Source organism: Pongo abelii, chromosome 4 (assembly GCF_028885655.2).
Source record: "Pongo abelii isolate AG06213 chromosome 4, NHGRI_mPonAbe1-v2.0_pri, whole genome shotgun sequence".
In the NCBI taxonomy this organism is placed as follows: domain Eukaryota; kingdom Metazoa; phylum Chordata; class Mammalia; order Primates; family Hominidae; genus Pongo; species Pongo abelii.
The window spans coordinates 61,846,878-61,861,748 of NC_071989.2; the positions used below are offsets into that span (position 1 = coordinate 61,846,878).

Sequence of the window (14,871 nt, forward strand, 5' to 3'; positions counted from 1 at the left end):
AGATATAACTATAAATGGAACAAATTCTAAATTAGTTATAAAACATCATGCAGATAACACTTATTTTTTCTGTGAGACTTTATGAACTTCATAACTTCTCATGAACTTGGTAACTTCTTAAATTTGGAAAGAGACTAAATCTTTTCAAACAATGGTGAAAGATAATATTACTTAGAAGACTATGAACCAGTAATATAAAGTCACTAAAGGAAGAAAAAGAGAGAAATATTGCAAAGACTCATTCTAAATAGGTGAGCATTTTAAAATAACCTCATCTTGTGTTTCTGCATAGACCGTTGCCATATTGTGGGGATTATGTGCTGAGGGGTATGTGTGTGTGTGTGTGTGTGTGTGTGTGTATACACTAACAGTCATGTGTGTGTTTTAAATGTTAGGACACAACCAAACTGACTTTTAATTTGCTGACTTGATTGGGGGTTTTTTTAGCTTTGAAATTTAGAAACAAATTTTTTTTAAGATATGAAATACAATTTCTAAAATACCTTTTTCAGAAAACCATGGCTACACAATAATAATTGCCTTTATCATGTTAGAATCTTCATTAGTCTCAAATAAAAAAACCATGAAACAAACCACCATCCTTCAACAATTTGAGCAAAGATAGAATGCCTAAGGAACAACATAGGTGGACTTGAAGAGGATGGGCTGTTTTACTTCAACAACCATTAAAAAAGCAAAAAAGAGCAAAAATGCATGGGTTTTGGGGCATATACATAAAGTTGAACCTTTGGCAGTAGGAATCAGGGCATTTTGTCACATAGCATTAACATATTAGAAAATTGTGGGCCGGGTGCGGTGGCTCACAAAGTTTTTTCTAACAAATCCAACACTTGGGATTTCTAACAAATGGTTTCTATTGCTGTTTTCCCCCCACTGTGTTTAGGTTATACTTTCCTATTTCTTTGTAGTATTTTTTTGTTTGAACTGGAAATTTAAAATATTATAATATGGAAAATCTAATTCAGATTCTTCACCCTGGAGTTTATTTTTATTGTTGTCTGCTGTTGCTGTTGTTGTTGCTGCTTCTGCTGATGATGATGATAATGATGATTTGTGTTTATTTAGTGACTTTCCTGGACTAATTCTATAAAGCCTTTTTGTGGCTACTGAAATCTTTCCTTAGCTTAATGGTTAATTAATAATTAAATAGAGATTTTCTTTAATATCTTAAAGAAACAATCAGTCTCCTAGCCTTTGCTGAAGGGCTCTCTCTCTGTGTTGCAAGTACATCTTCAGTGTGCCAGTGGGCATTTCACAACTCTACTTTAGCTGTCACTTCCTGATGGCACAAAGCCTTAAGTTCAGCCAGAGGTGAGAGACTGGGATCTCAGGTCTTTCCAGGCCAGATGCACAGACCCACACATGTACATGTCTTTCTAGATTTCTGGAACATGTAGAACCTTTCTAAAGTTCCCTATGGACATCTTTCGGATTACTTGGTCACCAATACCTTGACTGGTATTGCTGCCTCAGATTGCTGTGGGGTTAAACAGTTGCTACGGATTTTTTTTTTTTTTTGACTTGAAATATAGCTGCATTTATAGAGCTAGCTCTAAGACAGTCCAAATAAAGACAACTCTTGAGAATGGAGCTTTTCAAGAAATTGCCTGCAATACAGGTCAAATAGCAATAGTTTTCTCAGGATAGGGTTTTACAGGAGCTCCAAAAGTGGCTGCTTTGTCACCTCCAATGGCTGCTAGACAGACTACTGTTCTATCACCTCTAGTGGCTGCTAGACTGCTGATTTTTATGGTTCCAAGGCTATTCACCTTCAGAGCTACCACAGAGCTAGGAAGTGAGGGAAAAGGGAAATACAACAAATTAAAATGTCACAGAGTTTTCTGTTTTTCAAGATTTGGCTGTTTTGCTGGATTTCTTTGTTAATTTCTGCAAGTCTTTGGTTAATTACAGAGTTCTGAAAAAGTTGATTTTGACCATTTTTGCCAATATTCTCATTGCTTTTATGGAGGAAAAAAATTTTGGAGGTTATTCCTCCACAATTCCAGAAATATTTCTACCCTCTTGTTTGTTTTAATATCGTGCAAATATGCCTATTATAGTCCATACAAGACAAGTTTTTCATTAAAATGTTTTCATGAAATTAAAGTATCATTTTTATTCATAAGACTTGACTTTGATTAACACAAAGTAGAAAATTCTAATTCATTTCCCCTAACTCCTGGTGATATAAACTACAAAACAATCTCAAAACTAAGTATCATGGATATAATAAGGAAAATCTAAATATTGCTACTCTAGTTAGACTGAATTTATATTTAAACATTTTATACTATTTGAGTTTTTTGTTTTGCTTTTTTGTTGTTGTTTTTTAGTGATGGGGACTCGCCCTATCACCCAGGCTAGAGGGCAGTGGTGTGATCATACCTTACTGTAACTTCTAACCCCTGGGTTCAAGCAATCCTCTGGTCTCAGCCTCCTGAGTAGCTAAGACTACAGGTGCATGTCACCACATCTGGCTAGTATTTTAAAAAAATTTTTGTAGAGATGAGGTCTCTCTATGTTGCCTAGGCTGGTATCAAATTCCTGGTTCAAACGATCCTCCAGCCTCAACCTCCCAAAGTGCTTGGATTACAGGGTGAGACACCACACCTGGACCAGGGTTTGTTTTTTACGAGAGGTTTGGGTCATAGTAAAAATAAATTATATGATCTTGTAAAACATTAATATAAATATCCAGTTATGATGTAGTCAAATGCCAGGTACACATTGTTCGTAACTTTCCAGGCCTTTTTTCTAAGCATTTTTAATGCCCAACTTTGCTAAGCACTAATAATCATTCCTAGACTAATTAAGTCCTTTTTTTTTTTTTGAGGCGGAGTCTTGCTCTGTCACCCAGGCTGGAGTGCAGTGGCGCCATCTAGGCTCACTGCAAGCCCCGCCTCTCGGGTTCACACCATTCTCCTGCCTCAACCTCCCGAGTAGCTGGGACTACAGGCGCCTGCCACCATGCCTGGCTAATTTTTTGTATTTCTAATACAGACAGGGTTTCACCGTGTTAGTCAGGATGGTCTCGATCTCCTGGCCTCGCGATCCACCTGCCTCAGCATCCACCTGCCTCGGCCTCCCAAAGTGCTGGGATTATAGGCATGGGCCACCACGCCTGGCCAATCCAATGTATTTTTTATAAATGTATAACAGATGCTTTCATTCTGTCCCAAGTCAAATGAAGACTGAGTCTGGCTCCAGTCAGTTTCCTTCAAACATAGGTAGGTTGGGAGGGAGCAGTTACTTTCCTCTCTTCATCACCATCACTTTGCCAGGTGTCTAGGGCCCACTCTTAAGGTGTTTTAAGTGCTGTACACTGTTGAGAGTTATGTTATCTTCAGGGATGGTCAGATTTGGATTGACTCAAGCAATAGCCAGGTCAACACAACAGCTGGCCATGGCTGATAGTGGACTTTAGTTTACTGGGTCTTAAAATAAATGATATATTTTGCTTTTTCGAATAGCAACTGATAGGCCCTTGAGTAGCAAGAAGGCACTGAATGGGCACCTGAACAGCTACCAGGTGCTACCAAATGATGCTGCCGCCTTAAGTATGGTTTGGGCCATGTTTGGATGCTCTTTCCACCCTTCTCTGCAGTCACTGTCGGTCCAGATCCCCCATTACAGGATCCATCAATTTCTCTTCATTCTCATATCCCTTATGAGACTCTTTTTCATCCCAAAGTGTTCAGTAACATTCTGTAGCTCCTGGAGAAAAGAAAACTCACTCTTTGGCCATGTAATCCTCCATTTTTCTTTTCTTCTCAGCAGGAATTAATTTTGTTTTTAATCAATTCCAGAAAAAAAAAGAGGAGGGGGAATACTAAATTATCTCTTAATATTAGGAGCTTGAGAGAAAAATGTAGTCTTAAAAAGTTCCCTTTTTTATACCTCTTTCTTTTTCTGACCTTGAGATATTTCCCTTCTGTATAATCATGTAATTGTTTAATTAATATTCTCCTTTTACTATTAGCCTTGCTAATATTACAATTACCTATCCTATTACTTTTTATAGCTCAAATATATTTAGCCCTAATTTCACGGTAGAGTCTTAAAACTCTTGCCCTTGTTGCTCTGTGGCATATCTGGGCCCACATTGGAGGAAAAAACAAAACAAAAACAAAGACCTGAGCAGATCCTAATATTTACAGCCTTAATTTTGAACTTTCCAAAACTTCCGGTCCAAATTTTGCTCTACAGTGCTTCATCTTCAACTTGCATTTGACTCTTCATTCTTGCTTTACCCTGGTGTCTTCAGTGGTTTTTAACTCCCAATCTGCCCCTATCCCCTTGGCTAACTACACTTTCCTTTTCTGGGGAGCAATCAACTAGTCATGGGTATTTTTCATGAAGAGTCCCGAGCTTTCCTCCAACCATGCAGGGTCTTTAAAAGCAGTCCCCGCCCCTCAAAACAAAGACCTGGATGATAATGATTTAATGGCCCCTCCATCCTAGTAATTTACTTTGCCTTCCCCTAAAAAACTTAAAATGGCCAATATTGGTGGCATACATTTACTAATGTTTAAATACCTATTATATGCTGTTCAATTAAAGTGTTTAAAGCTTTTTTGGGTACCATTACAAGTTGCTTCATTTTTATCTTCTTCCAATTTTAAAAGAATCACCAAGGATTATTCTTCTAGCCTATGCTTTCTCATCAGAGACAAATGTCCACTTTTACAGCTTTATTCTGGTAATGCATATAATTTTATTTATTTACAATAAATAATAATACATTTACTTACAGAAGGCATTACATTAAATTTCATTGTATAAAAGTTTCACAGTATACTTCTTGCATATGATATATTTCATCCCCTCCACTACAAAAATAAGATAAAAATCAAGCCACTTCAGAAAACAAATAAGAGAGAAAAACAAAAACAGAATAAAAAACTTGTTTGTATATGTCAATAAGAACTGTGAAAATATTCTGTGCTTATAAGAAGCCCAAATTCCCTGGTATCTTCCTAAGATCCTTTCCAATCTGGCCTCAGCTTCACTCACTTTTCTTAACTTCTATTCCAGTTGCTTCATCTATTTTCATGTTACCTCTGCATAGAATGCCCATTACCTTTTTCTCTACCTATAAAATCCCCTGCCCACTCCCTGCAAGGTTAAATTTCAGTGCCATCATCTATTTGAAAGCCTTGACTTTATTTATTCTCTATCATAGGGATCAGATGCAATTAGATCATTCTATGTATGTTGTCTCTACGTAGCCTGTGAATATTCCTGAGGTTAGGGTCTAGCACTTCAACATCTCTGATTCCCTAGGATCTAAGAGACTTCCTCCTGCATAGAAGTAACTTTGTAAGTGTTTCAGTGCATTACATGAGCACAGATGCTGCAGAGAACAAACATTAGTAATTGACTATCATTGTATAGATTATGATCTAGGAGAGAAGATAAAAAATGGGCACATTATTGTAAAATAAGCTATGTAAGTGTTATTATCTCAGAGCCAAATAATAGACTCCTTCCCTTGATGCATTTATTTTGTATTAAAGACAAATGGTATTTCCCCACACATGTGTTTAGTGACCCAGTCCTACCACAAGAAATGCCAGTCTTCTTGGTTTGAAATACGAATTAATCATTTTTTGTTGTAATTCTGGGATTTTAGAGCCCACTTACTTTATTTAACTTTTTACAAATTGGTTAAAAGAAAATAATTAAATCAACCTGTTCAAATGATCCTAGAATTGCATAACAGCTTAAATACAATTAAGTCATATTTCAAATTAAGGGACCCAACAATGCAGCTAAAATGTTACTGCTCATCAGTGGTTGTTATTCTGAGTCATAGAATGCCACGAATTGAATTTTCCTGGCAGGGCACCACCCTGGCCCACCCTCCCCTGCTGCAGCCCTGGTGTGTCACTCATGTTGAAGTCTGCCAGTAAGTCCAAGGAAGTTTCCTATACTATTGAGAACTGTTCCTCACCAGGATTCTGAAGTCAAGTTTTTTTTTTTTCTTAAGTACCAGTTGCCCAAATGTCTTTGGACAAGGTTTCTGGCACAGGCTTGTTCAGGAAATAGGGAGGGAGAAACACCTATTTTATATTTTAAGTGAAAAAACACACAGGAATATTACGTAATAACAAAAAACAAATGGTTGGCTCATGGTGAAGTTTAAGTTCCATATTGCTGTGACTTTATTTTGGTCAGAGAGGAAGCAATCATAGGTTCTCAAGGTATATCAACAAAAACTATTAGGATAATTTCACTAGACTGCTTAATTTAATAGGCTTAAAATGAAATATGCCAATGTTACAATTGAGGACAAAACTACTTATTTTCTGTTCCTAGTTACAAGTGAAAGAAATTAATGAACAGCAGGTTTGCAGTGGAATAACAACTGTTCTATCCATTTTTGCCCTGGAGCCCAATATATGCCAGAAAATTAAAAATTATTGAACTAGACTAAGTTTTCCATATGAGTTAGCTTTGTGAGTTAGCCCCAGTGTTTTGGGGTATATTCCCCTAAGTGCTCACATAGTAAAACTTAAAAATCCAAATCTTCATAAAATCTTTGTAAAAACGGAAGCAGTTCTGTACACTTCCACCTACCCCTAACACCTGAGAGTGGAGGTGATGGGGTTGGGGTAAAACCACACTTTGATGCTACCTTAAAATGTATTTAAAATCTCATATTTGACTTTTAAAAAGAAAACATGATTTAAAAATATTTCTTATAAAAATCTGTTATTTTAGCAAACAACAAAATCAGCACCACCCCCACTACCCAGGTGGGAGTACCTTATTTATCCTGTAGCTTTGAGAACCTATAATCTTACTGCTAGAGAACCCTGGCATACATTAGACATGGAATTCTAGACCCTCTTCTATTCCCCCAACCTCTTAGTGGAATGTTCTTCTCTTGTAAAAAAATTAAAAAAAAAAAAAAAAAACCTCTGATGGCCAGCCAATTTGAAAAGCAAATTCATGTGAACGTTATAATGGGTTCTGATGTCTTCATGCATACCCATTTTATAGAACTATCTTCAAGATAATTCCCTAATCCAAGGTAAATATTTTTAAAGCAAGGATTCCAGAAATAATAATAGGAGTTGATGGAGATATTTTTAGGCAGACATTAAAGTTCCTCTTCTGATGGCCATCACATTTCACCACTTCCTACAGGGTCTACCACACGCAGAGCCTGCCCTGTTTCCATGGTCTGTTTAATACCAATTCTTCTATTTACAGAGAAGAATGATTCATACTAACCGAGCACTTACTTTAATCCAGGCATTGTGCTAAATGCTCAGAGTTTCGGTTCATTTAATCCCCACAGCAATTCTCAGACCAGAAGTAGTACAGTATTTTCATTCCCACTTTACATTTGAGAAAACTGAGGCTTAGATAAACTTGATGACGTTTCTCAAATCACACAGTTACTATATTATGGTTCCAGGACTTGAGTCCAAGCAGTGTAACTCCAGAACCTTACTTACTCTAGTTACTTTACTCAGTATATTAGATTAACTCCAAGAAGAATACTTTGGTTTTAAGTATATGTTTTTCTTTTTGAGATTATTGGTTAATAATCTCAATTACTCTTGCCTCATTTCATAGACATCCACTTTCCAAATTCTTAATCAGTTCAGTCTCTAATCTTTCAGTGCAGCCATCCCCAACCATTTTGGCAGAGAGACCGGTTTCATGGAAGGCATTTTTTCCACAGACCAGGGGTAGGGGGAACAGTTTCAAGATTATTCAAACATGTTACATTCATTGTGCACTTTATTCCCATTATAATTATGTTATAATACATAATGAAATAATTATACAACTCACCATAATGTAGAATCAGTGGGAGCCCTGAGCCTGTTTTCCTGCAACTAGATGTTTTCATCTGGGGATGATGGGAGACAGTGACAGATCATCAGGCATTAGATTCTCATAAGAAGCATGTGCAGTTCACAATAAGGTTCATGCTCCTACTCATGCTTCCAAACCCTTAAAGAGATCTGATCAAATAAAGTCTCATTTAAAATAGAAAAGTACGTAGTATAAAGTCTAGAGCTGAAACATTGGTCATCAAGTGTCTCATATCAATAACTAGTTTGTGACTCTGGGCAAGTTTCTGTCTTCTCTAAATCTTTACTCAATGACATGTCTTTCTGTCAGTCAGAATAAAATTGATTAAGAAAATAACTGGCTTGACATTTATTTGTATTTGGGTTTATTGAAGTTCAGAAAATAAGCACTGATTCTAAAATTAATTCTCCAACGATAGTTATCTCTCAGTCTCTACATTTGTATTGACTAGACATATAAAAGATTCATAAATATGTAAAGATGTAAACATAAAATTTGTAATTTGTGAAAATTAATTGTAACAATATCACTGTTAGTGGTGGTTATCACCAATAATTTGTAAGTCTTAGAGGAAATAAAAATATTAAAATTGAAATTATGTATTAGCCCCCAGAAGAAAGGTAAATTTCCCAGTAATTGTAACCTTGAACATATTATATGTTAACCCTACTTTATTTCAATATTTTACAATTTCTGTTTTTTCTAATGAAATATATTGCAATTTGCTAAAATGCCATATATGCATTTGCATATGTATGTATATGCTGTACATATATATGTACACATACATACATACACATATGTTTGTGTATATATAGACACACTATCATATGTTTTTGAAAACTAAGCAATTTGGAGAAATATCATTGGGAAAGTACTTACTATGATTTTTAAACGTCTATGAATTAATCAATATGTATTGGTTACTGTTCAAAGCACAGAGAGTCATACTGAGAGGCATAAGACATAACTGGTACTACCAACAGGGAAACGAATGTACACAGGAAATGAATTCCTTGGCAGGGTATGAGAGCATTGAACACAAACAAAGGAACTTAAGTAAAGTCCAATGGGATTGAACTGTGACCCAACATAATACAATTTTTCTAGAGACTCATTTGTGTAAATTTGAAGACAGAACTGAGAAATGACATTATAAAAACTAAAAACGGGAGAACGAGGATTTTTAATGTATTTACTAAATAGTGAATCAGTTCAGATACATAATAGAAAAGGAATTTCTTGACTAATGGGTCAACATACTGAGATCTGATGGCCTTCAACCTCCTTGGGTCTGCCCACCCCATTTTTGACCCTCCTTAAACTTCTTCAACTTTTGTCTCCTCCAGCTTTTAGTTGCTGCGATCCTCTATCTGGCAGTGTATCCAGTGAACCCTATGGGCTTCTTCCTTCCTGTGCCTCGTGTTACCTGTTCTGTGCTACCTGTGTTGTGTTCTGCTCAACGAACCCTCCTTTGGGTGGCACTCTTGTCCTGACTAGCCCTAGTTCTGCTAGAGATGCTCAATTAGTTGTTGAGTTGAAGTGAATTGAATTGAACTGTTTCCCTCAGATTCCTCTAAACACAAATCTACTTATTCTTTCTGTTCTTTGAAATTCTCAAAACCGCTAAGACACAGCTATTTCGAAAATAGCCAGCATTGGTTGAAGCTAGCGTGAATATGGCTTTTGACTCAGCGAGGTTGTTCAACTCACCAGGAAAGGGAAGCATTGCAAGTTCCTAAGCACTTCTGGACTCTTAATGCATTTTTACTCGTAAAAGTTTCAAGCAAGAAAAAAATAAAGTAGTGCCCCGAGTTCTTTATTAGATTCAATTACCAGCGTACAAACATCCTAATTCACTTAAACAAATTAGCCCACACACATTCCATTTCCAAGGAGGCTGCTTTTCTTCCTCTCTTCCCTTCTCGCTCTCCCTCTTACTGTTTTTCCTCCGTCTTGCTTCTCCTTTTCTCCCCTTATCCTAGTTATCTCAAAGAAAAGCTTATCTGCAACCACCCTTTAACCACGAATTACCATAAACGAAGCAACCCCCCCTCCCCATAAGCGAAAGAAAGCCCTCAGTGCAGCCTGTCAGGGTGGTGGGGACGCCCCCTTTCGTGCAAAACGACTTCACGGTGAATTTCAAGTGTCCGCAGGGGATGGAAGGGGGGATTCCAGATCCTCGCATTTTCACAGACCGCCTAATCCCTCTGCGCAATGGACCCGGGAAAGCTGCCTCGCGTTAAGGGCGCCCAGGCACTGTCAAAGCGCCCTCCCTGCCCGGGCCAGGAGAAGTAAGGGGTGTGAAGGCGGAGCCACTGGCTGGCGACACCCTCCCGAAGGTCTAGCCCTTACCCGCCTTCCTACTACCTTAGGGGATTTGGCCCGGAGAACGAGATCACCCTCTCAATGAAAGGCAGATGTCCCTTTAAGGTTTGCTTCTACAGCCCGTGGACTTTAGCCTAAACACGGACCCGCGAAGCTGGCTTTATTTGTCCATGTCTCGGACAGAGCCTGGGAAGCTGCCAGTGAGATTTCAGAGACCAAGAGCGCGAAGGGGCGGGCGATGTGGCAATCCGTCTGGGATGTGAAAAGCGTGGAGCGCATTTAGAGGCATTCGACGAAAACACAGGAAATCACTCTTCTCCCGCTCCTGGGCGCCGCTGCCACTGGGGCAGAGGACTGGGAACCGCCGCAGCGGGCTAAGTGGCCCAGCCAGAGAGCGCAGCTCCCGCGCCCGGTCCTGCCCTGCGAACCAGCGCGGTCCCCTGGCGCTGAGGCCGCTCCGGCCATGACCCCTCGGCTCCGCGCCCGCCCAGGGGTCGCTGTCGCCTGCTGCTGGCTCCTCACTGGTGAGCGACTCGCTTTTCTCTGAGCATCTCCTGCTCGCGGGCTTGGGGCTTGGAGCGGGGAGGGAGGTCCTCAAAGCCATGGGCCAGATAGGAAGAGAAAGCGCCCATCCCCTTTCGGGCGCTCCAGGTACTCAGGCCAGGCTACGGGGCAGGCAGGAGTTTCGCGTTCTGGTTTTGATGTGAATTAGTTTTAGTGTCTCTCCAAAGTCCTCCACCCTAGGAGTAGGAGTGAGGCAGCACTGAAAACCTTACAAGGTAGAATTCACTTTTAAAATTAAAGTTGTTTTTACAATACACATTGTATATTAGGACTTTGCTGAATATTTCCTCCCCTCCACCCTTTTTTATGGCATGGGATGGGAGGGTGATGCTTACAGGGCGCCTGATACAAATGCAAAATTCCTACCCTCGGGTTGTTCCAGAGTGGACATTATTGAATTTTCTTGCTGTCTACTATTTAGGCTTTTTTCCCATGCAGAACAAGAAAAGGCAGGGATGCAAGACGAAACTGCCACTTGTTCCAAAATGATGTTTCTATGTCAGCACCCAAGAGAAGGGATATTTTGAAACGTAGAAAGGAATGGTGAACATTTTCTCTGTCAATATCACAGTGCAGTCTACTTTTAAGATGCAAAATATAGTATTCTTATTTGTACATAAATGTGTATTTTTAAGGAGGGGACTTAAAAACATAGTGGAAATGCAAAGTTGCATCCAATTGAGAAAAAGGTTGAAATATAGCATTTTCTAAGATTTTCCCAATAATGAACTCATGGTCAGATCTTTTTTACCAGTTATTGATTAGGGTGGGGGGAAGTTGAAATGGTGAAAAATGGAAGAAGGTGGGGGGAAAGTGTATCGATAGAATCTCTGTGTGAAAGAAAATCACCTTATTAATGGGTTAATTAACAGCTGGCTTTAACATACCATTGATATTCAATTGTTCAGTGTTTTTACTGCTGGCATGGTTATTAATACTAGTTAATTTAGCATTTTTACCATTAAAAACAGGGTACAGCCAGCCAGTTTAGACCTGCCTTAGATGGCCAAGCATTGTTAACTTTTATGAAGATCATTTAGAAGTTGATTATCAGCAAGCAGAGCTTTTTTCAGAAGGGAGGTGATGTAAAGAGAGTTAATAATGAGCTACTGGCTTTTCATCCAAACATTTCCCACTACTCAGGAAATGTCCAATAATCCAAACAGTGGTAACCGCTGAACAGCATTATAGCCAGTGAGTGGTTTAACTTACCAGCTACTGCCACTACTTTTTACAAATATTTGACCTATGATTCTTCTCCAACTCAAATTTTTTTAGATTGTATTTTGTTGTTTTTGTGCAAAATCTGAATACAGTAGTTTACTATCCAAGTTGTACCTTTTTCATTCTACCAAATAAGCAGTCTCTACAGTAGAAATGATGAAATGAGGTTTGCGTATCCTCTAAAAAGACAAGAGTGAAACTTGAAGTAACAGAGAAGTTTAACAAGTTACAATTTCATATATATGTTGGTGAAATATACATTGGTGAATCCAGGAAGAGACTTAAAATATTTAGAACCCTTGTGTGCGCTATATTTATGCCCATTTCGCAACACATGAGGGATCTGAAATTGGACTGCTTTCCTTTGCTGATTCCCCATCAGTCATTATATTCTGTAGGCTCTTCTTTAGCAATCTCTTTCAGATTTGGAAACTTCTTATCAAGTCACAGAGTCCGTTCGTAACCTGGGGACTCATCACCATACTTACCCATGCACACTACTGTAGAGCTTATCTTTCTGTCTTCAATCTGAACCCAACTTCCAGTCTACCCTCCTAATACATCATTTTCATTATATCTGTTTTTAGTCAAAAATCTTTGGTGGTTCTTTGTTGCCTTTAAGATAAAATTCAAAATTCTCAACTGACTGCCCTAATCCAACACCCTCTCTCTATCTCCTACTACTCCTGTGTCAGTTTCTTATTGCTGTTGTAACAACTTGCCACAGATCACCAGCTTAAAACAACATAAATTTACCATTGTACAGTTCTGTAGGTCAGAAGTACCACTAGGCTAGAATCAAGATGTCACCAGGGCTGCATTTCTTCTGGAGGTTCTAGGGGAAAATCAGTTTCCTTGTTTTCACCAGCCTCTGGCCACCACCTGCATTCTTGGCCTGTGGCCCCTTTCTCCATCTTCAATCAAACAGGGTAGAATCTTTAGATCTTCCCCCGTGACTCTGCTTTATCGTCACATCTCCTTCTCAGACTCTGACCCTACTACCTTCCTAAGGATCCTTGTAATTACAATGTGCCTACCAGAATAATCTCCTCATCTCAAGATCTTTAATTTAATTACATCTTCCAAGTCCCTTTTACCATTTAAGATAACATATTCACAGGTTCCAGGCATTAGGTCATGGATATCTTTGGGAGACCATTATTCTGCGTACCACAACCCATAAGCATAAACTGTCCATTATAGCCAATCACTTTTCTTTACTTTCTTCATAATCCTCATGTTCATTTTGCCACTGAAGATATGATCTTGTTTTATGCATCGAGAAAAGAACTCCACCTTTCCATCCTACCACCCTCTGACATCTAAATAAACTCTCTACAGCCTTCAAAGCTGGGTTTACATCAAAACAACAAGCCACCAGCATCCCAATAAACTTCCCATTTGATTTAGACTGTCTTATATTAGCTCCTTACAACGTTTACTAAAATGATTCATCGAAAAGATGTCCTTCCTTATGTCCAAAGGATTGTTATTTTATGTATGTCAAAGTCTCAGCATAAACTAATGTCACATATAAAGGATTTAACTGAAGACAGTTTCATAAAGTGACAGTTTAGAGAGGCCTTAAAGGAACAAGAAAAGAGGGTGGAGCATCTAGCGCAGGCAACAGTGGGGAAAAAAGCGCAGGCAACAGTGGGGAAAAAAGAACCTGAAGCAAGGTGAGAAGAAAAACCATGACCATTCCTAGGCCTGAGGAGGTGGCAGTGTTAGTTTGATTATGAACTCTAGCTATGGGAGGGGGGCCATTAGACTGGAGTTGTGGTCATAAAAAGGAATGCAGCTAGTGACAAACTTGAAGCCCAGCAGAGGAGTAAGGAAAATAAATATACCTCCTTTCCTCCCACCCTCCAATATCTTGCTCAGCCTTCCCATTGGCCATACCCAAATGGCATGATCCAACCTTCCAGAGAACAAAGGGCAAGACAATCAATAACAGAATAACTAGCACAACTTAACCCCGAAATGTATTATGTGCAAGGCACTGTGCCAAGGGCTTTGCATGTATTATTTCATTTTAATCTAAAAAATTAAGTTTACTAATCGATCACAAGCAGTCATAGATTTCTTTGTTCTTTTTTCACTCCCTCAGCTTCACTTGATTAGCCTTGAAAAAAAGAAAAGAAAAAAATTAAAAGTTTATAACTATTATCAATATTTTAGAGATGAGGAAATCAAAATACAGTATTAAGAAGTTAATTTCATTTGTCCAAAGTTGAAGAACTAATGACAAATCTACTCAATTCATATCTCTGACCTCAAATTAAATGCCCTAAAATAATATGCTATATAGGCTGCCTAAAGATAAGTTCATTCTCTCTTGCTCACTCCTCTAAATGTAAAATCCAAACATAATTGTCTAAAAGACTTGGATAAAGACCTAATTAATGATACAAGTCAATCTTTTATTTCCATGATTTTTAGGTGTATAGCATTAAGTGTTAACTCAAGTAAGACTACTATTTCTCATTATTAAGAATATAAATATAGAATTACCCCTAATTAAACTATATGTCTCTCTTCCCTAGAAACATTTTGGTTGGCCTAGAAGCAAGGGTCTTCTTTTGTGACTTTTTTCACAGGCAAGATTTCCTATTCAAAATGAAACCCAGTGAGGAGATGGGAGATGGCTGAATATGGGAGGAAGTCAGCCACCTATTCAAAACAAAGAATGACTCCCAATGGCAGACAATGTATTGTCAGGAATTCCTGAAGATGGTGAAAATTGTCTTACTCATTGTGATGTTTGTAAAGGCAGCAATGAATTCACGGGATTTTTGTTTGTTTCGTAAACAGGCAATGAGAGTAACCATGAGACACATATATACGCTATACTAGTTTAACTATTTCTCTTCCCTCCTGTCGTAACACTTACCCAGCTAT

At 38.4% G+C, this 14,871-nt stretch overlaps 1 protein-coding gene across 1 annotated transcript in view; it reads left to right on the forward strand.

Moving 5' to 3' along the window:
- Nucleotides 1-9,997: 9,997 nt before the first annotated feature.
- The window catches only part of ITGA1 (integrin subunit alpha 1), a 170,617-nt gene continuing 165,743 nt past the window's right edge, over nt 9,998-14,871 (forward strand). The window contains exon 1 of the mRNA XM_002815549.6: nt 9,998-10,706. Coding sequence (XP_002815595.2) covers nt 10,646-10,706 — 61 coding nt within the window. The 5' untranslated portion in view covers nt 9,998-10,645. The remainder of the gene's footprint in view (nt 10,707-14,871) is intronic.